Source organism: Gasterosteus aculeatus, chromosome 13 (genome assembly GCF_964276395.1).
Source record: "Gasterosteus aculeatus chromosome 13, fGasAcu3.hap1.1, whole genome shotgun sequence".
NCBI classification, from domain to species: Eukaryota; Metazoa; Chordata; class Actinopteri; order Perciformes; family Gasterosteidae; genus Gasterosteus; species Gasterosteus aculeatus.
In genome coordinates this window covers 22,406,741-22,431,688 of record NC_135701.1, presented here as the reverse complement: position 1 = coordinate 22,431,688, position 24,948 = coordinate 22,406,741, and the positions used below count along the sequence as shown (strand labels likewise).

At 46.9% G+C, this 24,948-nt stretch overlaps 3 protein-coding genes and 1 long non-coding RNA gene across 4 annotated transcripts; 2 read left to right on the top strand and 2 right to left on the bottom strand.

Annotated features, from left to right (window-relative positions):
- Positions 1-605: 605 nt before the first annotated feature.
- Positions 606-3,449, bottom strand: LOC120830176 (protein HIRA; the record flags this gene model as incomplete). Its single annotated transcript, XM_040194680.2, is given in 9 exon segments — positions 606-1,111; positions 1,440-1,528; positions 1,606-1,769; positions 2,449-2,571; positions 2,655-2,760; positions 2,844-2,902; positions 3,033-3,075; positions 3,078-3,169; positions 3,283-3,449. Coding segments are annotated over 9 exon segments (960 nt in total), but the record flags the coding sequence as incomplete, so codon positions are not given.
- LOC144386257 (protein HIRA-like) lies at positions 3,449-3,954 on the bottom strand. Its single transcript, XM_078086391.1, has 2 exons — positions 3,800-3,954; positions 3,449-3,670 (listed from the first exon to the last, which is right to left on the bottom strand). Exons 1-2 carry the CDS (start codon positions 3,937-3,939, stop codon positions 3,454-3,456), a joined length of 357 nt encoding a protein of 118 aa, XP_077942517.1. The 5' UTR covers positions 3,940-3,954; the 3' UTR covers positions 3,449-3,453.
- Positions 3,955-8,243: 4,289 nt separating this feature from the next.
- Positions 8,244-22,231, top strand: LOC144386255 (uncharacterized). The gene is made up of 3 exons (XR_013451945.1): positions 8,244-10,988; positions 11,065-14,208; positions 20,654-22,231. It is a non-coding gene; the product is annotated as an uncharacterized LOC144386255 (long non-coding RNA).
- Positions 22,232-23,398: 1,167 nt separating this feature from the next.
- On the top strand, positions 23,399-24,741 carry LOC120830171 (ecto-ADP-ribosyltransferase 5-like). The gene is made up of 2 exons (XM_040194676.2): positions 23,399-23,560; positions 23,643-24,741. Exons 1-2 carry the CDS (start codon positions 23,480-23,482, stop codon positions 24,441-24,443), a joined length of 882 nt encoding a protein of 293 aa, XP_040050610.2. The 5' UTR covers positions 23,399-23,479; the 3' UTR covers positions 24,444-24,741.
- Positions 24,742-24,948: the final 207 nt, after the last annotated feature.

Below are 24,948 nucleotides of genomic sequence, written 5' to 3'. Positions count from 1 at the left end.
TGTTTTTAGGGTGAAATCGATGCTCATCCAGGACGCCTTTGGAAAACTTTCCTGGATGAATAAATGTTGGACAAAAACATAGAAAATTAAAAATGCAGATTCTATGTGATGATGACTGGTAGAGTGATCATTCTTCATGTTGAGATAACCAGCCAATCCTTTTTAGGTTGAATCATTCTGTTTTTAGATGAAATAGTCGGTGAGCTCGATAATAGGACAGCAGAGGGCAGCAACAGGCTGACAGAAGAATGATTCTTTTGGATATTAAATGTTGGCATTACAAAAATCCTGTGCACTGCACATGTATGTATTTATATATGTAACTCTAGATAGTTTTTCATGTTGTAATAGAGCAGTTATCTTTGGACATCAGCTTCCTGTTTGTGTCAAGATTTTCACAATAAACAACTTTGCCGGGGTTTGGGTTTCGAAATTAGTTTTAAGAATTTCACAATAAAAGCAGCCGAGGAGAGGCTTGATTAAGATGATTGAGGCGTTTCTTCAGACTCAGTGGGAACAGAAGGTCGGTCAGTAGCTGCTGGAGCATCAGCTGATCACAGGTTAGTCACATGACTGTGGGTCAGAAAACTCATTTTACACACACACACTGTTTGTTTACTTTATTTCTTTGAAAGAAAAAGTTCTGCACATTTCTGTTCTTTTAGAAAGTTGAAAAAAAGTTTGCCTTGTTTAAAAACACATTTGTTTAAAAACACACATTTAAAAACGAACAAAAATGGCCGTACAGATGAAGTTGGATCCACTCTGCAGAGCGATGAACTCGTTCATTAAATCAGCAACATCCTGGAGATTTAATTCTTTCACCCCAAAGTGAGATTGAAATAAGAAGAACAACCACTTCTTCCCTCTGAGAAGCGTCTGTCTCAAAGTTCATCACAACAACAACAGCAGCATTGTGTGTGTTGTTGTATTTCGCCCCATTGAGGACACGAGGGGTCAGAGTTCACGATGAGTCCAGCTGTGTGTGTGTGTGTTATTTGGTGCGCAGCAGCTCCAGCTGGTCCTGGTACTCGGTGAACAGTCTCTGGAACCTCAGGTTCTCCACCATGACGGGTAAGACCTCCCGCAGCAGCTCGCGCTTCCGCAGGCCCTGAACACACAGACGCACGTTAGCACCGCTAGCTAGCGGTTAGCGACACGGCCTAGAGTACATCAGATGCAGGGAGGACGTCCCTTCATGTCCTCAGAGTCTCTGGAGGACCCCAGTGATCCCTCTACAGCTCCTTCAAACCAGACCCACTGCTTCTGCGCTTACCTTTCACAATAAAAGCCCTGTAACTGGCGACCAGAGCGGAACTCAAATGAACTCAGTCAAGCGTTTCACTTGAAGGAGTAAAATGAAGCACAGCGTTCGTGTCCTCTCAGTGTTTAAGGTCTAAAGACACGAGAGGTTGTGTGGGAGGAACTAGTTTCTCTACCAGCGTGCTGGGCTCCCACGCCATGGCGGCTGATTTGTGGACGGGACCCAGCAGCTCCTTGCAGAGTTCTCGGAGACGATTCTCAGAGCCTGGGGGGGAAACACACACACGTGTTGAAAGCGCTCCTCTACAGCGACCGTCCTCAGGGAGCGTCTTTGGGGCGTACCTTCGCTGACGAGGAAGCGGGCGTAGATGAGCAGCCAGTGACGGTATTCCGCCGCCGACTGCAGCGTCAGAGCCGACGTCAGCTGGTTCTCCAGGAAGGCCAGCGTCATGCTCTGCTGTAGGTGGTGGGGGGTGGAGGAGAGGCGGGACGCCAGCCGCCCGGCGCTGCAGGGACGAGACGTAGAGACACTTCAGCACATTTGTTGCTCGTGTTGTTATCAATAAATTGATCTTGTAAATGACCACTAGCAGTGTTCTTTTATTTTGATGATCCTGTTTCCTACTTAGATTTTATGTGACTTTTATTTTGACATCATACTATCTGCTCACGTGATTAATCGCTCGCGCTCATGCGCACGCTCACATTTGTTCAATAGAAGACACGAGAAGCTAGCTAGCAACTTAATAAGTTAAGCTAATGGCGGCGGACTTCCCTGGATCACCACTTTATAGCAGCCTTTGATATGCGGAGCGAGGTATGTGCTTCATTGTGATTGTATTTCATGTAAATTCATTTCATATAATGACTGTTGCCTGCTATGCTGTTATCCATGTATGCTAAAGTGCATTTGTCAAAGGATTATTTTGTATCTGGCTAAATTGCCTTTGTTATTTCCCTTTTTTGGTTTTCACGGTGTTGGTGTTGGTGCTATGCACACTCATCTCAATTAAAGTACACCCGTCTGGAAACCCTCCCAAGCCTGTTTATTCCAAGTTGAAGGGATGCTACAGATCTGTTTTACAATTAGGAATCAAATAAGGAGGTATGACGGCATCGCAGCCCTCTGATTGGACCGTGAGATGCCATTAGACCCTCCCCCTCCCTTATGGTGTGGTGTCCTACTTGAGGTTGCGTCCCTGCATAACAGCCAGTGGTCCCGAGGACACAGGTGCATCGTGGGTAGGCAGGCAGCTCCTGAAGTCGGCACACTGGACCATGGAGTCTCCTTTGTCTGCTACCAGAGTCCTGAGAGACAAGGGGGGGGGGGGGGGGAGGGGTTACACCACTCCAGTCCCACTCCGTCGTGTCTCCATGGCAACGCGTCTCACCATGTCTCCAGCGAAGAGCTGAAGCAGTAGGACTTCCCGTTGGACAGGCCGATGACCGGGACCCCCTGCTGGGTCAGCAGCGACTGGGACACCGTGGCATCGGCACCTGTCACTCAAACGCGTAGAGATGAAGAGTGAGACTGAGACGCTTCTACTGACGTCCTCTTCATCACGTCTCTTCCTGCTCACCTGATAAGATGCTCAGCAGAGACTCGTTCTTCACCAGAGCTTTTTGCTTCTGAACGTCCCTGCAGAGAGAAACAGCTGGTCAGCTGATCAACGAGAGCCGCCGGACGCCATGCTGAGAACACGCCCCCCCTGCCCCCCCCCCACAGAAACATCTAATCAGTAAAAAGAGTCACAAAAACAGTCACTGACCAGACGGACAGCGTCGCTCCGGCCGTCAGCGCCATGACGAGGTGGGCGTGGCCAGCTGGATGGCCGGGAGGAGCCGCCGCCCACAAGAAGAGAAGACCGACAACATCCTGTCCTGGCAGGCCACGGCGAGGACGTCGCTGGAGGGAAACACCGATGCGTTCAAGTGTCCATCCCTTTAACGTTGTGGGTGGAGCTACACGAGTAGCCTGTTCGGCCCTCAGACCCCTCCCCCTCCTCGAGGGTCTCGTACCTGCTCCCTGCTGCCGTGACCACTGAGCTGGGCAGCAGCGTGTTCCACTCCCGTCCGTCCCTGGAGCAGCGCAGCTGGCTGAGCTTGGACCCGGCGACCAGCGACACCTCGTTCTCCACCTCCAGGAACACCGGCGGCTCGGCGCTCACCTGCAGACGCCACACACCTCAGTCAATGGGGGGCCGGGGGGCACAGACCCGTGTGGGAAATGGAAAGTCTTTGTTGAGCTTGTTTCTCTGGGAGCATGGGGTCGTGGCCGGGCCTCAGCCCCAGGGAGGAGGAGGGGCCCGGGGAGGAGTCGGAGCTGAGCTGGGAGGTGAGCTGGTTGGACATGGAGGAGCCCGAGGGCAGGATGGGGGCGCTGTTGAAGAGCGCCGGGGAGAAGTCGCTGCAGAGAGAAGAAGAAGAAGATGATGATGATGATGATGAAGATGAAGATGATGGGACGGTTCGCTGGTGTTCTTTTTCTTGGGTCTGAGCCCGACGGGCCGCCATAGTGTCTCCTGTGTCCTCCTACCCCGTGTCCAGCTGAGCGATGCAGAGCGGCGTGATCCGCCTCCGGCCGTCGGGGGTCCTCGTCTCTACCTGTTTCTTCAGAAGGTTCTGCAAAGACATCTGCTTCAGCTTTGGAAACATCTGCGCCTGTTCGTACCTCATTGACAAACATCTGGGCCTGTTCGTACCTCACCGACAAACATCTGGGCCTGTTCGTACCTTCCTGACAAACATCTGGGCCTGTTCGTACCTCACTGACAAACATCTGGGCCTGTTCGTACCTCACTGACAAACATCTGGGCCTGAGTCTCACGTCTCCGTTTTCACAGCACAATACGGCCGTTATTAAAAGGAAGAACGTTTACGAGAGAACGGATCAGATTGAAGAGCTTTTAAATATGAGCGCTTGTACAAGCCGTCATTGGCGGACTATGAGGACGCCGGATGGCCTCTGATTCATGGAGGGAGATCTCCACCAACGAGGGGAACAAAGTCGTGGAGGAAAATACGGGACAAATGTGTCCGTGATGAAAAGCAGCAGTGTGGATGCACGGGGCAATAAAGTCTATGATCAATAAATAAAGCAACCAGCGACTTCCACACACAAAGACGTGACTCTCCAGGTCGTCTTCAACAAAACACGTGACTCCACCTGTTGTTCTGGAGGTGAATCGCTCTGCAACACACGCAAGACTTTACAACCAGGAAGTGAAACGACGTAAAGACGCAGAAACACGCGGCGGCCTTTAGTTTCTGAAGGAAAACTCAGAAGAGACTTGCTGATGCATTGAAGGGACTCACGTGGGGACGAGCGAGTCCACATGAGGTTCAATTTGAGGCCTAGAAAAGAGAGTTACAGTTTTTTTTATTGCTAAACGTCAGCGGGCACAACTGGAGTCACATGTGCAAAACTCTGACTCCAGTCTGCAGCAGCAACAGTCACCTGAGCTCAACCGCTCACATCACCTGCACAACTCACTGCAAGCAACACAACTCTTAACACAAACAAGCTCAGTGCAGCAAACACTGAGAACACACACTGTCACTCACACACTGAGAGTACAAACTCACAAAATACTCACTGTTCATCTTTACACTTTGAACCATTTCAGTGACGTCATACAAAGTAAGATTTTCTTCAAAGAAAAGAGTCACATTCTTTCACATGATTTATTACATTTTTAGAACATAACAATTCTTTAAGGTAAATGAAAATTAGCCGTTTGCTTCAATCGTCTGTAGTAATTTACAGAATTACAGTAATGAGAAAAAGGTAGAAAGTAAAAGTACAGACTGTAATGTGAACAAATAAGTGAGGGCTGATCTGCCTCTGTAGCATCAGGACACAGGTTCTCATCACCATCACATCTGATGTTCTCTCTCCATCAACCTGGGGAAGAACCTTCTGGAAGCCTCGTCCATCCCTGGCCGTCCTCTGGACTCGTGTCCTCACATCCGGCTTCCCAAAGAGAAATCTGGTCATGTGGGTGGAGACCAAACACCTTCCACCTCCAGGCAGAGAGAAACTCCTCTCACCTGTTTGTGTGGTGGAGAAGTTGCATCACAGACGCCACTGTGGATGTTTGCAGATCGGGTTCCACCCTCAACGCTCTCAGTGAGAGACGTGGTTCACCACATGGTCCATAAGTGAAGCCTTATTCCGTCTGAAGGAGCAGCTCTTTGTCTTCTTTGTCTCCCTGCACCAACCCGTCTTCCTTCTTCCACTTCCAGAATAAGTCTTTCTGAGCTCTACCTGTATATACTGTACTCTTCTCTCCTCTTTTTCTGCTTATATCTCTGCTGCCAAAAGCTCTTTCTACCAATCCAGAAACAAATCTTAATTTTCTAACCCCAAAAAACAATTTTCGATCTTCTCCAACCTCCTCGAACCCCCTAGTCCTCCTCCCCCCTCCACCCTTCTTCCGGGTGACTTTGTCAACTACTTTACCAAGAAATTAGCTGACATACGCTCCTCTTTCTCAAACCCAGCTCCTACTTCTTGCATCCAACTGGCTTCACCTCTATCACCCTCACTTTCCTCTTTTACCCCTCTGTCTCCTAACCAAATTCTTACCCTAGTAACCTGCACATACTCAGACCTCAGGTACGACACGCATTGGACCCACTACAGTTCGCATACCAGGAGAAGGTAGGAGTGGACGATGCGATCACATACCTGCTGCATAGGACGCACACTCACCTGGACAAAGGGGAAAGTGCTGTGAGAATCATGTTCTTTGATTTCTCCTGTGCTTTTAACACCATCCGACCCCTCAGACTGGGAGACAGGCTCATGCAAACTACCTGACAGGGCGGCCACAGTTTGTCAGACTGAAGGACTGCCTGTCTGACAGTGTGGTCTGCAGCACCGGAGCAGCACAGGGAACTGTGCTCTCCCCTGCTCTGTTCACCCTGTACACTTCTGACTTCTGAGACGACACTGCAGATGTGGGGTGTGTCAGGGATAACCAGGGATGGGAGTACGTGAGCCTGGTGGAGGACTTTGTGCAATGGTGCAAGCACAACCAATTACAACTGAACACTGCTAAGACCAAGGAAATGGTGGTGGATTTCCGCAGGTCTCAGCCCACCATGCTAGAAATTTCCATTGAGGGGGTCAATGTGGAGGGGGGAGGCACATACAAGTATCTTAGGGTAACCCTGGACAATAAACTGGACTGGTCTGCCAACACTGACGCAATCTACAAGAAAGGGCAGAGCCGGCTGTACTTTCTGAGGAGGCTGCGGTCATTCAACGTCTGCAGCAAACTCCTCCAGATGTTTTACCAGTCTGTCGTCGCCAGCGTCCTCTTCTACGCGGTGGTGTGCTGGGGAGGAAGCACTAAGAGGAAGGATGCAGGGCGACTGGATAGGCTGGTGAAGAAGGCTGCCTCTGTGGTTGGTGCTGAACTGGAGTGCATCACTTCAGTCACAGACAAAAGGAGCCTCACCAAACTGCTCACCATCATGGACAATGGAAACCATCCTCTCCACAGCACAATCAGTCGACAGAAGAGTCTGATCAGCAGGAGACTGCTCTCGCTGCCATGTAGGACTGATAGACTGTATAAATCATTCATCCCCAGAGCCATACAACTGTACAATAACACAACCGGCCAACCAAAGGTACCTCACTAGAAAAACTCTAGTGATCCATGTTTACTGGCTATGTTAGCCTTTGCACAGCCCCCCCCTGACTACTGGCTATGTTGGCCCTCTGCACAACCCTCTGAGACAACACCATCCTGTAGATACTCGCTCTACAACATCAGGAGAACACGTCCTCTTCTCACTCAGAAGGCTGCTCAGGTACTGATTCAGGCTCTTGTCATCTCCCTCCTGGACTACTGTAACTCTCTCCTGCAGGTCTCCTGCTACCACCATTCAACCTCTGCAGCTCATCCAGAATGCAGCAGCTCCACTGGTCTTTAACCTTCCTAAGTTCTCCCTCACTCCTCCACTCCTCCGCCCTCTTCACTGGTACCGGTGGCTCATCCAGTTCTAAACATGGTGCTCACGTACCGTGCTGTGAATGGATGGGGTCCAGCTTCCATCCAGGACCTGGTCCAACCCGACATCCCGACCCGCACTCTCCGCTCTGCATGTGATAAACTGCTTGTTCCTCCTCACTGAGAGCAAAACACTCGACTAGATCTCCACTCTTTGCTGTCCTGCTCCTAAATGGTGGAAGGAGGTCTCTGAAGACACCAGGACCACAGAGAGCCTTCACATCTTCAGACTAAAGACACACATCTTCAGACTCTACCTCCACTAACACACTAACTAACTGTAGCACTTATTGGACTTATAATGGTTCTTATCTATAGCAAATTGTAAATTGGGTTATTTGAGGAGATTGCACTTTGCACTTGGATAAAAGCGTCAGCTAAATGACAAAGAAAGAAAATCTTACTTTGTATGACGTCACTGAAATGGTTCAAAGTGTAAAGATGAACAGTGAGTATTTTGTGTGCTGGTGTTTGTACTCTCAGTGTGTGAGTGACAGTGTGTGTTCTCTGTTTGGAGTCGTGTGTTAAGAGTTGTGTTGCTTGCAGTGAGTTGTGCAGGTGATGTGAGCGGTTGAGCTCAGGTGACTGTTGCTGCTGCAGACTGGAGTCAGAGTTTTGCACATGTGACTCCAGTTGTGTCCGCTGACGTTTAGCAACCGGAAAAAACTGTAAGTGTGTGTTTGTGTAGTTAAACCTCCGTCTGTAAGTTAATCTGAGTAAATGCTAAAAGTAAGAAGAAAAGCCAAAAAGTAAAAAGTAAATCTACAGCTGTGGGGGAACACGCGTAAGCTAGTAAATGCTAAAATAAAAGTACGAAGGAAACACTCGAAGCAGAGAAGTCAGGAGACTGTGGGTGAGTTGGGTCGTCCTCCAATCAGAGGGTTGGCGGTTTGATTCCAGGCTCAGCTAACCCGCATGTCCATGAGTATCTCAAGGGTTTGTATTAGTCGTAGAGGATGGGGGCGTGGACTGGCCAGACGAGGAAGGGGTGGCAACGCACATTCCGATTGACGTGAGGCGGAGGGGGAGGAGGCTGCATGTGAGGGGGAGACGGCAACCACGCTGAGGCCTCACATGATAAGGGAAGTAAAACACACACACACCGCAGCCTGCAATGAAGAAACGCTTTCTGCACTAACTCCCTGCACGCACACTCACACTCACACACACACACCAGAGCAACAACAAGCTCTCGTGGACATCACAGAGCAATTGAGAACACAACAAAAGCTTTCACTTAAACACACATACGCAAAGTTTTCAGGAAAATCATTTGAAAATATGCCCACCACTATGGTGAAAATTCAAGGGAAACTTTTATCGTTTTTGGTTGATTCGGGGGCTACACATTCTGTAATACAACAAAAGTATTTTCCAGGTCAGAAACTTAGTGGAAAACAGGTTTTCTCACAAGGAGCTTCAGGGATGACTATTGTAGAGAGATTTACGGCACCTATGACCAGTACACACACTGACTCAACTGACCCTGAACCAGACATCACAGTAAAACATTCCTTTTTGCTGTCCTCTTGCTGTCCCATTAATCTAATGGGCAGAGACCTCATGTGTTCTTTCGGCATTAGCCTCATCTCCACTCCTACAGGGTTGCAAGTGGTGAGATGCAGAGCCATTGACCAGATGGCAAAGACAGTTATATGTGATCCAATGTTTGTGTACCAGTGGTGGCTTCCGGTTGACTCACAATCAGAACTGTCCCACCTGGCAGCATCACGCGTCCAGCTTGAGGCAGAGTGCATGGATGCTTCATATCTCCACTGCACAGCTCATGTGTCACATGGGCCAGATAAGCAATATGATGCATTATTTCTACAGGATCTGAATGATCAAATTGCATGTATGACATTGTTTTGGTCCACACTTAAATGTGCTGTTTCCGTTTCTCTCACCCCCTCTCAGCAGCACCTCTTTAATGTGGACTCGTCTTTCCCACACATCTCCTTGTCTAAAGCAGCAACAGACCAATGGAGAGATTTGGGACCCTTTGTCGCAGCGTGCGAGGCATTGGCAGATTGGGAGGCTACACCAGATCCACTTGTGATGCGCTCTCCGTCGACAGGCTTCTTTAAACAGCCATTCGCATTTTGCACACCTGCTCTCAGATCTGTTTATGTCATAGATGAAAATAACATATTTTCTGACACACACACTGATACATTTTTGACTAATGTCTCCTCTATTTCTCCTGCCCTCAGTTCTGTCCCAGACACCTTGTGGGCAGCGCATAAATATGACGTTGGACTCATCAAAAAATGTCAACCTGTGGTCATCACTCCTCGATCAGACTTCCGTCCCCACAAACATCAATACCCACTGCGCCAAGAGGCCATTGACGGTATAACACCGGTGTTCAACTCCCTCTTAAAGGCCGGAGTCATTGTTCCATGTCCTGACTCGCCGGTAAGAACACCTATTTTTCCAGTTAAAAAGATCAGAGATGCAGGCAAACCAACTGAGTGGCGCTTCGTGCAGGACCTAAAAGCCGTTAATGCAGCCGTCCACGCACGAGCCCCAAATGTTCCCAACCCTTACACCATTATGGCACAGGTTCCACCTGATGCTCGATGGTTTTCCGTGGTTGACCTCTCAAATGCTTTTTTCAGTGTCCCGGTGGACATTGACAGTCAGTTTTGGTTTGCGTTTAATTTCAATGGCAAGCCTTACACTTTCACACGCTTGTGTCAGGGCTACACAGAATCACCTACGATCTACAACGAGGCACTCAGGGAAAGTTTGGAGAGCCTCACTTTGTCTCCAGGAACAGCTCTTTTGCAGTATGTTGATGACTGTTTAATTGCAGCTCCAACACAAAAGCAGTGTGAACAGGACACACTCAAATTGCTTCAACACTTAGCAGCGGAAGGACACAAGGCCAGCCTATCCAAACTACAGTTTGTTTCACAGAACGTTCATTTCCTAGGCCATAACATTTCCGGTGAAGGGAAGACACTATCACCAAAACGCATCGCCTCAATTGTAACACTTCCAAAACCACAAACCAAGAAACAGATGATGTCATTTTTGGGAATGTGTTCCTACTGTAGGTCATTTATTCCAAATTACTCCCAACTCGAGCAACCTCTGTCCTCATTGATACATGGGAAAAATCTCAGCGCGCATGATAAAATTCAGTGGCTCCCTGCAGCCTCTCAAGCTTTCACGGACATGAAATGCGCGTTACAAGTTCTTCCGACTTTGGGTCTTCCTGATCCTCACAAACCATTCACACAAACCGTTGACGAACGTTCTGGATGTATGACATCAGTGCTCCTACAATCCCATGGCGATAAACTACGACCGGTAGCTTATTTCTCCGCAAAACTCGATCCCGTAGCAGCAGGCTTACCACAGTGCCTTCGAGCTGTGGCAGCTGCTGAAAAGGCACTTACAGCCTCTCGTGACATTGTAGGCTATGCTACGCTAACATTATTGGTTCCACATTCGGTTTCACTGATTCTTCTCGAACAGAAGTCGTCTCATTTATCTGCAGCGCGTTACCTTCGATATCACACATGTCTCCTAGACATGCCGAATGTTACAGTAAAACGCTGCAATGTCCTCAATCCTGCATCTCTTCTCCCCACTCCGGAGGATGGAGAGGAGCATAATTGTTTGGCTGAGCTGGAAGCTCAGTGCACACCTCGACCAGACCTCGCAGATACACCTCTGCTCAACAGTGACATGGTAATGTATGTTGACGGATCTGCTACACGGGATCCCCTGACTGGTTCTAATCTTGTGGGTTTCTCTGTTGTTTCAGACTCAGCTGTTCTGTGTTCCGGCCCTCTTCCATGTCACCTCTCAGCCCAAGCAGCAGAATTAATCGCGCTGACAGAAGCTTGTAAACTAGCTAAGGATAAAACGACAACCATTCACACTGATTCCAGATACGCTTTTGGCGTGGTTCATGATTTCGGCGCGCTATGGAGACACAGAAATTTTCTCAAATCGGATGGCCAACCAGTGTTACACCACACTCTGATAGCAGAACTATTGGATGCCATTTTGTTGCCCACAGCTATTGCCGTTTGTAAATGTGCAGCGCACACATCCGGCACAGGCGACATCGCAAAGGGGAATGAGCGAGCAGACTTAGCTGCAAAAGCGGCTGCTAGACGTCCTCTTCCCAAACCATCACGCCCAGTTCCTGCCATGTGTTCTCTTCCCTCCTCTCTTGCAGCCGTGCAGTCCCTCTCTACTTCAGATGAGAGACGTTTTTGGTCCTCCTCAGGCTCCAAATTCATAGACGGCATCTGGTATGGTCCGAATGGTAATCCATGCTTACCTAAACATTTCTTCCCTCACTATGCGAGATTGACTCATGGGTTAGACCATGTGTCAAAAGGGGGAATGTTAAGTATCATTGATGCAACATGGTTCACAAAAGGTTTTGCAGCTTACGCACAAAGGTTCTGCCAAGCATGCATAACATGTGCAACTCACAATGTAGGTCGTTCAGTACAGGTGTCACATCATGCAGCACATCCACCGCCTGCAAGACCATTTGAACATGTAATGATGGATTTTGTGGAACTCTCCCCATCGGAAGGTGAGAAACACTGTCTTGTAATGGTAGACATGTGGTCCAAATGGGTTGAGGTGTTTCCCTCCAGTAAGCAGACTGCCTCCACAGTGGCTAAAGCCTTGATTTCAGAGATCATTCCCCGCTGGGGAATCCCAAGCAAAATTTCTAGCGACAATGGTTCACATTTTGTCAACCAAGCAATCACAGAATTAAGTGCATACCTGGGTATTGACTTAAAAACACACTGCGCATACCATCCAGCTAGTGGAGGAGCGGTAGAGAGAGAGAATGGAACATTGAAAACAAAACTGGCCAAATGTTGCACAGACACAGGCCTACCGTGGACAAAAGCACTGCCCTTGGTTCTGATGTACATGCGGATGAGGAAACGAACACGCAGCAACCTAAGCCCATTTGAAATCCTTTTCGCAGTTCCTCCCCATATAGGTGTGGAAGCTCCAGGAACACCACTCCCTTCCACCACAATGTGCGAGAATGACATGTTAACCTATTGCATTCGACTGTCTTCCACTTTGTCTGATGTAAGAAAACAGGTTGTAGCTGCACTTCCAAGAGAAGCAACGGGTCCACTACACCGACTGCAACCAGGTGACTTCGTGGTGGTAAAGGACTTCAGGAGGAAAAGTTGGAAAGCTAAACGGTGGCAGGGTCCATTCCAGATTCTCCTGGTCACCCAAACAGCGGTCAAGGTAGCTGAAAGAGCAACTTGGGTCCACGCATCCCATTGCAAGAAGGTTCCAGATCCAGTACCAGCACTGGGCTCAGGCGACCCTACCTCCACAAAAAGTGTCAATCAACCGACACCACCGATCCAGTGACCACGGACGGGCAGTTGACCGACAGACACACAGTGCATTGTGATCTGTGTTGACTGTCTACAACGCGGATGCCTCACAAGAAAGAGGGTTGGCAGACTCCACATCCCAACGTGTACCTGCGGACCAACACAAGAAGAAGAACACGGCCAGGACCCCTCCACATAGACACAGTAGTCGTTTGTGTCACTACGGTTTTTTTAGATTTTGTAATCAGCTATCTAAAGAGTGGTTCTCTCTTATCATGGAATGACTCTGACAATAACCCCAACAGTGACTCGGACTCCCTTGACGAGCTGAACACTTACGACCTCGACACGTACGCATAGTGACATAGTGACACACTGTCTGTGTGCATTCCTGGTGTTCTAAATGTTTTTTCTTTCACAGTAGCTTGCTAAAACAATGAGAAATAACATTCTCACAAAAACAGCTTTTATCCTTGCATTTATTAGTATGTAACGTAAATATGATTGATATAATGACCTTTCCACAATATTCTATATCTGTATTGTGTGAAAGGGGATCAAGTTCTGGTATTGTGATTTAAACATGTTCTCATTTCTTTTTCAATACTGTACACATGACATCTGGGGTGTAACGCTCAAATCCTGTGAGAAGGTTTCCAGTCTTTATCTTCTCCTAACAGATTTCTTCCTATTTTCCCATTTCGGAGGGTTTTTTTAGGGAGTTTTTGTTCTGTGGCAGGAAAAGTTTTGTGAGCGATGTCCAGATGTTCAATGTTTTGTGATATTTGATGTGGCAGATTATCAGCTGTTAAATTTTTAGAGTAATCATTCTAAATTGATTGCATAGTTTGTGATTATTATGTAATCAAAAGAGTGGAATGTAATGGGAAAATGATATGTGACCCTTTTAAATGCTTCATTCGTATAACCAGTTTATTAGTTGCAAGTGCTTAGGTCACAAAGGCCCTGACATAAGAACTGATGTCTCCCACTTGGATTAGATGTTTCCAGCGTCATAGCTGTAGAGATTGAACAAAGTGTTTGTTATGTCTATGACCACCTTTGTTTTAGCATGTTGGGAGAGCAAGGATACGGTCAAAGAGCTGACGTGTCTTACATGGATAAGATGTTCCCAGTATCCTGACTGTAGATACTCAACAAGATGGTTAACGGTTTCTGTTGACGCCACCGATATCTAAGTTTAGGTATAAGAACTGCCTCGATGTGTTGGGAGGAAAAAAGGAGGTTCTTGACAGTCTACTGACCACGTAGCTGTTGTGACCCTTTTTCCCTTGCAAGGAAATAAACGGAGAAAAGACATACTTGACTCAGAGCTTTTGTTTCTTACTTAACGATTGTCTGTGCAAAATCTTCCACCACAATTTGGTGTCAGAAGTGGGATCGTTTGAAGCTCCGTCGGGACTCCGAGGACGTCCGGGAAGGGACCCCTTCAGGATCCACCAAACGTGATTCTGCCCTATACCGCATCACACTCAGAGAGAGGGGACCGGCGACCAAAAGAGACCTGATTGGCTTCAACACGATCCGATGAGGAAGATTTTCACACGAATCGGGTAAGAAGTTGATATTCTGATTTTCAAACGGGGCTTTCTGAATTATAACGGGTGGTAACAGATTACAAAGAAGGGTATTTAGTACTTTGGGATTTTAAAAAAATGATTTTTTCTCTCTTCTTAGAAAATCCAAATTTCGGTTATTTGATTGGGCTTCTAATGATGATAACTTGTCTTTTTATCCGGTTATTTGAAAAATGTGTATAAAATTATAAGAGTAATTGTACAGTATTTCCGGTTCATCAGCATCCAACTTTTTACTGAGGAAGACAGGGAGCAATGTGCGCATTTACGATTGTATTCAGACTAACTATCTGAAAATCGCATAATTGTGACCCTTGACCAAAGGGGAAGACAGGGGCAATTGACAATTGTGACCCTTGACCGAAGGGGAAGATAGGAGGGATTTTGAGAGTTCACTGAAATCGCAAAATCTCAGCCCTTGACCTAACAGGAAGACAGGAACAATATCGGGATTTTCGGACAGTAATCTGAGAACAGATATTTGCGCCCTTGACCTATATTTATTAACCAATAGTTCTGGTTGGGTTTTAACTTGTATTTTTCCTACGTAAAAGAAAATCAAGACTTATAGTGACGACTATATTTTAAGTAATAAAAAGTATACTTCACCACGCCTGAAAGATGGGTGGTGTACACGGTAAAAGTAAAAAGGAAATGGGTTCTCCGGAGGGACCCATTGTGGATCTGATGAGAAGGAAATATGGAGATCAATCTCTAGAGTTTTTGCCCGAGTGGTCAAAAGATTTTGGGTTCCCTGCAAATGGTTCTTTCAGTAGAATAAAACTGAACATGTTACGAACAGGCTTAGAGGGAAAAGAGAAGGGTATAAAATCTCAGAGGGTGATAAAAGGCAAAGACTTGGAGGACATTGAGAAACAAAGTAAATGGTTAAAATGGTGGGAGGATGAATGTGAATGTAGAGAAAGGAAACAAATGGCTAAAGAATTGACATGCGCAAAAACCACATTGGTTGAAAAAACAGATCCAAATGTTATTGAACAAAATGACCGATGTGCTTCTTCTCCCTTGTATCCGAGTCTCACGGGGGCTGGCGGCCCTCTCCTCAACACATGCCCACCACCGTACCCTGCTTCATCTGCGAACCAGCAACCTCCGTCTGCAGGAGCACATATCAAAGTTCACTACACCCGGCAGAGGGAGGAAAAGGAAGCGGCAGTGAAAGCAGCACAGGAACGACTCCTCGGCGAAGAGGAGGAAAAGAGACAGGCTGCTCTCCCCACTCGCTCTCCAGGAGCAACCGGAGGGGACACTTCTGCCATCAACAAACTGATTGCAGAGCAACCATCTACATCAGATGTTTTTTCCCCCTCCTTCGACCCAGAGGGAGTTCCCCCGGATGCAAAATCTGTGCTCCAAACCCCAATGATTCAAGTACCAGGACACTCAGGTCCCATACTTGTTTTCCGGCCTTGGACTGATACGGACATTAGAGCTGCAATGGCTCATCTCCCGCCGATACAGCACTCGGGAAGACTGTTTGCTGAAGCATTCATGGACTTCTGTAAGCAATTCCTGCCCAACTTTGCTGAAATTCGACGTGTTCTAATGAGTCACGTGGGTCCGACTCACTACCAGAAGCTCAACCAGCTGGTTGCAGGAGACACCAGTGCGGCAGACGTTGAATGGAGTTCAAATCAAAATAAGCCGTACAGAGACGCACTCACGGCTTTGAACGACGGCATAAAGACTTTGTTCCCTGACAAAGTGGATATGACTCCCATCAACAATACCAAGCAGGCAGCGGGTGAGTCCGTCCATGATTACTACCAAAGACTTCTCACAGTGTTTAATCTTAACAGTGGCATTCCACAACCCGCCGCGTTAGGAGACGCTCTGGGGACGTGGGAATCACACCTGAAGAATGCTTTCATGAATGGACTATTGCCCGACATAAAAATGAATGTGCAGCGCTCTGTGGCTGGAATGGAAGACTCGCGACTCGCGGATGTAAAGAAACATGCTGCGCATGCGCAATCCATGGACATAGAGAGAACTGACCACGAGGGGAAATGGCGGTCACGTCAGATTGAACTCGCCCAACTGACTATGCTCCAAGCTGTCACTCAACTTGCCAGAAACGACCGCCCACGGGATCCCAACCAACGGGGCGGATTCAGGGGGCGTGGTCGGGACATGACGAGGGGACGCTCCTCCTGGAACCAGGAGGGATCACAGCTGTCTCCACCCAATGACTATGATACGTGTTTCCGCTGTGGCGAACAGGGACATTGGCACAGAGAATGTCCACAAAATGCACCTCGTAGAGGATGGGGGCGTGGACTGGCCAGACGAGGAAGGGGTGGCAACGCACATTCCGATTGACGTGAGGCGGAGGGGGAGGAGGCTGCATGTGAGGGGGAGACGGCAACCATGCTGAGGCCTCACATAAGGGAAGTAAAACACACACACACACCGCAGCCTGCAATGAAGAAACGCTTTCTGCACTAACTCCCTGCACGCACACTCACACTCACACACACACACCAGAGCAACAACAAGCTCTCGTGGACATCACAGAGCAATTGAGAACACAACAAAAGCTTTCACTTAAACACACATACGCAAAGTTTTCAGGAAAATCATTTGAAAATATGCCCACCACTATGGTGAAAATTCAAGGGAAACTTTTATCGTTTTTGGTTGATTCGGGGGCTACACATTCTGTAATACAACAAAAGTATTTTCCAGGTCAGAAACTTAGTGGAAAACAGGTTTTCTCACAAGGAGCTTCAGGGATGACTATTGTAGAGAGATTTACGGCACCTATGACCAGTACACACACTGACTCAACTGACCCTGAACCAGACATCACAGTAAAACATTCCTTTTTGCTGTCCTCTTGCTGTCCCATTAATCTAATGGGCAGAGACCTCATGTGTTCTTTCGGCATTAGCCTCATCTCCACTCCTACAGGGTTGCAAGTGGTGAGATGCAGAGCCATTGACCAGATGGCAAAGACAGTTATATGTGATCCAATGTTTGTGTACCAGTGGTGGCTTCCGGTTGACTCACAATCAGAACTGTCCCACCTGGCAGCATCACGCGTCCAGCTTGAGGCAGAGTGCATGGATGCTTCATATCTCCACTGCACAGCTCATGTGTCACATGGGCCAGATAAGCAATATGATGCATTATTTCTACAGGATCTGAATGATCAAATTGCATGTATGACATTGTTTTGGTCCACACTTAAATGTGCTGTTTCCGTTTCTCTCACCCCCTCTCAGCAGCACCTCTTTAATGTGGACTCGTCTTTCCCACACATCTCCTTGTCTAAAGCAGCAACAGACCAATGGAGAGATTTGGGACCTTTTGTCGCAGCGTGCGAGGCATTGGCAGATTGGGAGGCTACACCAGATCCACTTGTGATGCGCTCTCCGTCGACAGGCTTCTTTAAACAGCCATTCGCATTTTGCACACCTGCTCTCAGATCTGTTTATGTCATAGATGAAAATAACATATTTTCTGACACACACACTGATACATTTTTGACTAATGTCTCCTCTATTTCTCCTGCCCTCAGTTCTGTCCCAGACACCTTGTGGGCAGCGCATAAATATGACGTTGGACTCATCAAAAAATGTCAACCTGTGGTCATCACTCCTCGATCAGACTTCCGTCCCCACAAACATCAATACCCACTGCGCCAAGAGGCCATTGACGGTATAACACCGGTGTTCAACTCCCTCTTAAAGGCCGGAGTCATTGTTCCATGTCCTGACTCGCCGGTAAGAACACCTATTTTTCCAGTTAAAAAGATCAGAGATGCAGGCAAACCAACTGAGTGGCGCTTCGTGCAGGACCTAAAAGCCGTTAATGCAGCCGTCCACGCACGAGCCCCAAATGTTCCCAACCCTTACACCATTATGGCACAGGTTCCACCTGATGCTCGATGGTTTTCCGTGGTTGACCTCTCAAATGCTTTTTTCAGTGTCCCGGTGGACATTGACAGTCAGTTTTGGTTTGCGTTTAATTTCAATGGCAAGCCTTACACTTTCACACGCTTGTGTCAGGGCTACACAGAATCACCTACGATCTACAACGAGGCACTCAGGGAAAGTTTGGAGAGCCTCACTTTGTCTCCAGGAACAGCTCTTTTGCAGTATGTTGATGACTGTTTAATTGCAGCTCCAACACAAAAGCAGTGTGAACAGGACACACTCAAATTGCTTCAACACTTAGCAGCGGAAGGACACAAGGCCAGCCTATCCAAACTACAGTTTGTTTCACAGAACGTTCATTTCCTAGGCCATAACATTTCCGGTGAAGGGAAGACACTATCACCAAAACGCATCGCCTCAATTGTAACACTTCCAAAACCACAAACCAAGAAACAGATGATGTCATTTTTGGGAATGTGTTCCTACTGTAGGTCATTTATTCCAAATTACTCCCAACTCGAGCAACCTCTGTCCTCATTGATACATGGGAAAAATCTCAGCGCGCATGATAAAATTCAGTGGCTCCCTGCAGCCTCTCAAGCTTTCACGGACATGAAATGCGCGTTACAAGTTCTTCCGACTTTGGGTCTTCCTGATCCTCACAAACCATTCACACAAACCGTTGACGAACGTTCTGGATGTATGACATCAGTGCTCCTACAATCCCATGGCGATAAACTACGACCGGTAGCTTATTTCTCCGCAAAACTCGATCCCGTAGCAGCAGGCTTACCACAGTGCCTTCGAGCTGTGGCAGCTGCTGAAAAGGCACTTACAGCCTCTCGTGACATTGTAGGCTATGCTACGCTAACATTATTGGTTCCACATTCGGTTTCACTGATTCTTCTCGAACAGAAGTCGTCTCATTTATCTGCAGCGCGTTACCTTCGATATCACACATGTCTCCTAGACATGCCGAATGTTACAGTAAAACGCTGCAATGTCCTCAATCCTGCATCTCTTCTCCCCACTCCGGAGGATGGAGAGGAGCATAATTGTTTGGCTGAGCTGGAAGCTCAGTGCACACCTCGACCAGACCTCGCAGATACACCTCTGCTCAACAGTGACATGGTAATGTATGTTGACGGATCTGCTACACGGGATCCCCTGACTGGTTCTAATCTTGTGGGTTTCTCTGTTGTTTCAGACTCAGCTGTTCTGTGTTCCGGCCCTCTTCCATGTCACCTCTCAGCCCAAGCAGCAGAATTAATCGCGCTGACAGAAGCTTGTAAACTAGCTAAGGATAAAACGACAACCATTCACACTGATTCCAGATACGCTTTTGGCGTGGTTCATGATTTCGGCGCGCTATGGAGACACAGAAATTTTCTCAAATCGGATGGCCAACCAGTGTTACACCACACTCTGATAGCAGAACTATTGGATGCCATTTTGTTGCCCACAGCTATTGCCGTTTGTAAATGTGCAGCGCACACATCCGGCACAGGCGACATCGCAAAGGGGAATGAGCGAGCAGACTTAGCTGCAAAAGCGGCTGCTAGACGTCCTCTTCCCAAACCATCACGCCCAGTTCCTGCCATGTGTTCTCTTCCCTCCTCTCTTGCAGCCGTGCAGTCCCTCTCTACTTCAGATGAGAGACGTTTTTGGTCCTCCTCAGGCTCCAAATTCATAGACGGCATCTGGTATGGTCCGAATGGTAATCCATGCTTACCTAAACATTTCTTCCCTCACTATGCGAGATTGACTCATGGGTTAGACCATGTGTCAAAAGGGGGAATGTTAAGTATCATTGATGCAACATGGTTCACAAAAGGTTTTGCAGCTTACGCACAAAGGTTCTGCCAAGCATGCATAACATGTGCAACTCACAATGTAGGTCGTTCAGTACAGGTGTCACATCATGCAGCACATCCACCGCCTGCAAGACCATTTGAACATGTAATGATGGATTTTGTGGAACTCTCCCCATCGGAAGGTAAGAAACACTGTCTTGTAATGGTAGACATGTGGTCCAAATGGGTTGAGGTGTTTCCCTCCAGTAAGCAGACAGCCTCCACAGTGGCTAAAGCCTTGATTTCAGAGATCATTCCCCGCTGGGGAATCCCAAGCAAAATTTCTAGCGACAATGGTTCACATTTTGTCAACCAAGCAATCACAGAATTAAGTGCATACCTGGGTATTGACTTAAAAACACACTGCGCATACCATCCAGCTAGTGGAGGAGCGGTAGAGAGAGAGAATGGAACATTGAAAACAAAACTGGCCAAATGTTGCACAGACACAGGCCTACCGTGGACAAAAGCACTGCCCTTGGTTCTGATGTACATGCGGATGAGGAAACGAACACGCAGCAACCTAAGCCCATTTGAAATCCTTTTCGCAGTTCCTCCCCATATAGGTGTGGAAGCTCCAGGAACACCACTCCCTTCCACCACAATGTGCGAGAATGACATGTTAACCTATTGCATTCGACTGTCTTCCACTTTGTCTGATGTAAGAAAACAGGTTGTAGCTGCACTTCCAAGAGAAGCAACGGGTCCACTACACCGACTGCAACCAGGTGACTTCGTGGTGGTAAAGGACTTCAGGAGGAAAAGTTGGAAAGCTAAACGGTGGCAGGGTCCATTCCAGATTCTCCTGGTCACCCAAACAGCGGTCAAGGTAGCTGAAAGAGCAACTTGGGTCCACGCATCCCATTGCAAGAAGGTTCCAGATCCAGTACCAGCACTGGGCTCAGGCGACCCTACCTCCACAAAAAGTGTCAATCAACCGACACCACCGATCCAGTGACCACGGACGGGCAGTTGACCGACAGACACACAGTGCATTGTGATCTGTGTTGACTGTCTACAACGCGGATGCCTCACAAGAAAGAGGGTTGGCAGACTCCACATCCCAACGTGTACCTGCGGACCAACACAAGAAGAAGAACACGGCCAGGACCCCTCCACATAGACACAGTAGTCGTTTGTGTCACTACGGTTTTTTTAGATTTTGTAATCAGCTATCTAAAGAGTGGTTCTCTCTTATCATGGAATGACTCTGACAATAACCCCAACAGTGACTCGGACTCCCTTGACGAGCTGAACACTTACGACCTCGACACGTACGCATAGTGACATAGTGACACACTGTCTGTGTGCATTCCTGGTGTTCTAAATGTTTTTTCTTTCACAGTAGCTTGCTAAAACAATGAGAAATAACATTCTCACAAAAACAGCTTTTATCCTTGCATTTATTAGTATGTAACGTAAATATGATTGATATAATGACCTTTCCACAATATTCTATATCTGTATTGTGTGAAAGGGGATCAAGTTCTGGTATTGTGATTTAAACATGTTCTCATTTCTTTTTCAATACTGTACACATGACATCTGGGGTGTAACGCTCAAATCCTGTGAGAAGGTTTCCAGTCTTTATCTTCTCCTAACAGATTTCTTCCTATTTTCCCATTTCGGAGGGTTTTTTTAGGGAGTTTTTGTTCTGTGGCAGGAAAAGTTTTGTGAGCGATGTCCAGATGTTCAATGTTTTGTGATATTTGATGTGGCAGATTATCAGCTGTTAAATTTTTAGAGTAATCATTCTAAATTGATTGCATAGTTTGTGATTATTATGTAATCAAAAGAGTGGAATGTAATGGGAAAATGATATGTGACCCTTTTAAATGCTTCATTCGTATAACCAGTTTATTAGTTGCAAGTGCTTAGGTCACAAAGGCCCTGACATAAGAACTGATGTCTCCCACTTGGATTAGATGTTTCCAGCGTCATAGCTGTAGAGATTGAACAAAGTGTTTGTTATGTCTATGACCACCTTTGTTTTAGCATGTTGGGAGAGCAAGGACACGGTCAAAGAGCTGACGTGTCTTACATGGATAAGATGTTCCCAGTATCCTGACTGTAGATACTCAACAAGATGGTTAACGGTTTCTGTTGACGCCACCGATATCTAAGTTTAGGTATAAGAACTGCCTCGATGTGTTGGGAGGAAAAAAGGAGGTTCTTGACAGTCTACTGACCACGTAGCTGTTGTGACCCTTTTTCCCTTGCAAGGAAATAAACGGAGAAAAGACATACTTGACTCAGAGCCTTTGTTTCTTACTTAACGATTGTCTGTGCAAAATCTTCCACCACAGTCTCTGAAGACATCAGGACCACAGAGAGCCTTCGCATCTTCAGACTAAAGACACACCTCTTCAGACTCTACCTCCACTAACACACTAACTAACTGTAGCACTTACATTGGACTTATAATGGTTCTTATCTATAGCAAATTGTAAATTGGGTTATTTGAGGAGATTGCACTTTCTTGTTTCTTGTTCTCCTGAGTTTGTACCCTATGGTTAAATGCACTTATTGTACGTCGCTTTGGATAAAAGCGTCAGGTAAATGACAAAGAAAGAACATCTTACTTTGTATGACGTCACTGAAATGGTTCAAAGTGTAAAGATGAACAGTGAGTATTTTGTGTGTTGGTGTTTGTACTCTCAGTGTGTTGTGAGTGACAGTGTGTGTTCTCACAGTGTTTGCTGCACTGAGCCTGTTTGGAGTCGTGTGTTAAGAGTTGTGTTGCTTGCAGTGAGTTGTGCAGGTGATGTGAGCGGTTGAGCTCAGGTGACTGTTGCTGCTGCAGACTGGAGTCAGAGTTTTGCACATGTGACTCCAGTTGTGCCCGCTGACGTTTAGCAACCGGAAAAAACTGTAAGTGTGTGTTTGTGTAGTTAAACCTCCGTCTGTAAGTTAATCTGAGTAAATGCTAAAAGTAAGAAGAAAAGCCAAAAAGTAAAAAGTAAATCTACAGCTGTGGGGGAACACGCGTAAGCTAGTAAATGCTAAAATAAAAGTACGAAGGAAACACTCGAAGCAGAGAAGTCAGGAGACTGTGGGTGAGTTGGGTCGTCCTCCAATCAGAGGGTTGGCGGTTTGATTCCAGGCTCAGCTAACCCGCATGTCCATGAGTATCTCAAGGGTTTGTATTAGAATACATGTTCAAATATTAAACAAAATACAGTGTGAGATGAAGTTAAAAGGAATAAACTGGACACGCCTCATTATTCAGCTCAACTGAAGCAGCTTCGTCAGAGACGTTAGAGACGTCTTCCTCAAACGAAGCTCACCAGCCACTACTTTACCTTTTATGGTGCTGTTTATCCGACACATCGATTTGCCCCATTTCTCTTCTTCTTACACTCACTGTTTCACTTCCTTTATGGTCACGATGACAGTTCACTCCCCCAATGACATTTGTCTCTGCTCCACTCCATAAATACCCAGAGATGGTTTCCTCCGTCAATCGCTGTCTGCAGGTGTCTGTGCAGGACGATGAGGATGAAGATGATGATGGCAGTGATGGTGCTGTGGGTGGTGCTCCTCCCGTACGGCGTCTCTGGAGGAAACTTGATGGTAAAGTACAAGCTGGTTTGTTTCACTGTAACATTTGCTGATGGGTCAATGTATTCTCATGATTCCATTTATTCCTGTTAAGCCGCATGCTGGACGTAAGCCGGTCACTACCCCTCCACCTCCCCCTCCACTTCCACTGGACATGGCCCCGAACTCTGTGGACGACATGTACAAAGGCTGCGTCGCTGATATGGAAAAGAAGGCCAAAGACTTCCTAAAGGAAGAGCTGAAGGAAGACGAGTTTAATCAGATCTGGGAGAAACAGGAGGCAACTCAACCACCCGAACCCTTAACAAAAGAAGAGAATACAGCTCTTCTTGTTTACACCTCAAATGCAATATATGCTGATTTTAATAAGGCCACCAGAGAGCAGGGAGGAGGGAGGGAGCAGTACAAGACCGCATTCAAGTACCACGCGCTGCACTTTTATCTGACCAGAGCCGTGCAGAAAATCAAAGCCCAAGACGACAAAATAAAAACGAAGAACAGCGAGAAGACGTGTTACAACGTCTACCGCAGGACGAACAAGTTCTTCCACCAAGACGTCCTCAACAAAACGGTTCGCCTCGGCTCCTTTTCCTCCACCTCGCGGAGAAAGGACCTCACAAAATATGGAAAAACATCGTGCTTTGAAATCCACACGTGCATGGGAGCAGACGTCATGAAACACTCTGTAAAAAAGGACGAAAAAGAGGTGCTGATTCCTCCTTACGAGGTCTTTAATGTAACAGAGATAACAGAGAGATCAGAGCAGCCCGATCTCTGGTGTGATGTGGTCTACAAGCTGGAGAGCACAAAAAACCCTACATCCAATTTGAATTGTGCTCTTATTCAAAAGAAGCGCTGCAAGTTTCCTGCGGTTGACAAATTATGCAACGTCTGAAATTTAGGATGCAATGATTCTCTGCAGATGATCTTTAACCAGAAATGATCGTTATTTAAAATGCATTTGTTACATTTGAATAAATCCACATATTGTGTAAAGAGTGTTTATGGAAGAAAAAATGAATCCATCAAATTTTATTCAAGAATCTAAATGAATATCAAGATGTTTTAACTTGTATGTATCTTCTAATACTTCTCACATCATCAGTGTTTAAATTGGATGCATAATCTGTCCTAAAGAGTCGCTGGCTAGAAAACTGTCAGAAGGAATAAATAAACATCCTAGTGTTTCTGCACGTTTGTCCAATGTTCTTTTCCACATTCAAGCACCTCGGTGTCCTCACCAGCTTTTATTTTGTAGTAAGTGTCTCTGCTAACAGATGTTCTTTAGTTGAGTGGAAGAACTAAACTTTGTTCTACTGAAACAGACAAAGATCCTCTGAGCGAGACTTGCATGAGAAGAGAAGAACTCAGCATCATCCATCAGAGAGACTGGAACATCA

Excerpts from the sequence above, each read along its gene's own strand:
- LOC120830171 (XM_040194676.2), top strand. The coding sequence starts at position 23,480 with ATGAGGATGAAGATGATGATGGCAGTGATGGTGCTGTGGGTGGTGCTC. Across the intron at positions 23,561-23,642 it reads TCTCTGGAGGAAACTTGATG|CCGCATGCTGGACGTAAGCC; the intron begins GTAAAGTACAAG and ends ATTCCTGTTAAG.
- LOC144386257 (XM_078086391.1), bottom strand. The coding sequence starts at position 3,939 with ATGAGGTACGAACAGGCGCAGATGTTTCCAAAGCTGAAGCAGATGTCT. Across the intron at positions 3,671-3,799 it reads ATCGCTCAGCTGGACACGGG|CGACTTCTCCCCGGCGCTCT; the intron begins GTAGGAGGACAC and ends TTCTCTCTGCAG.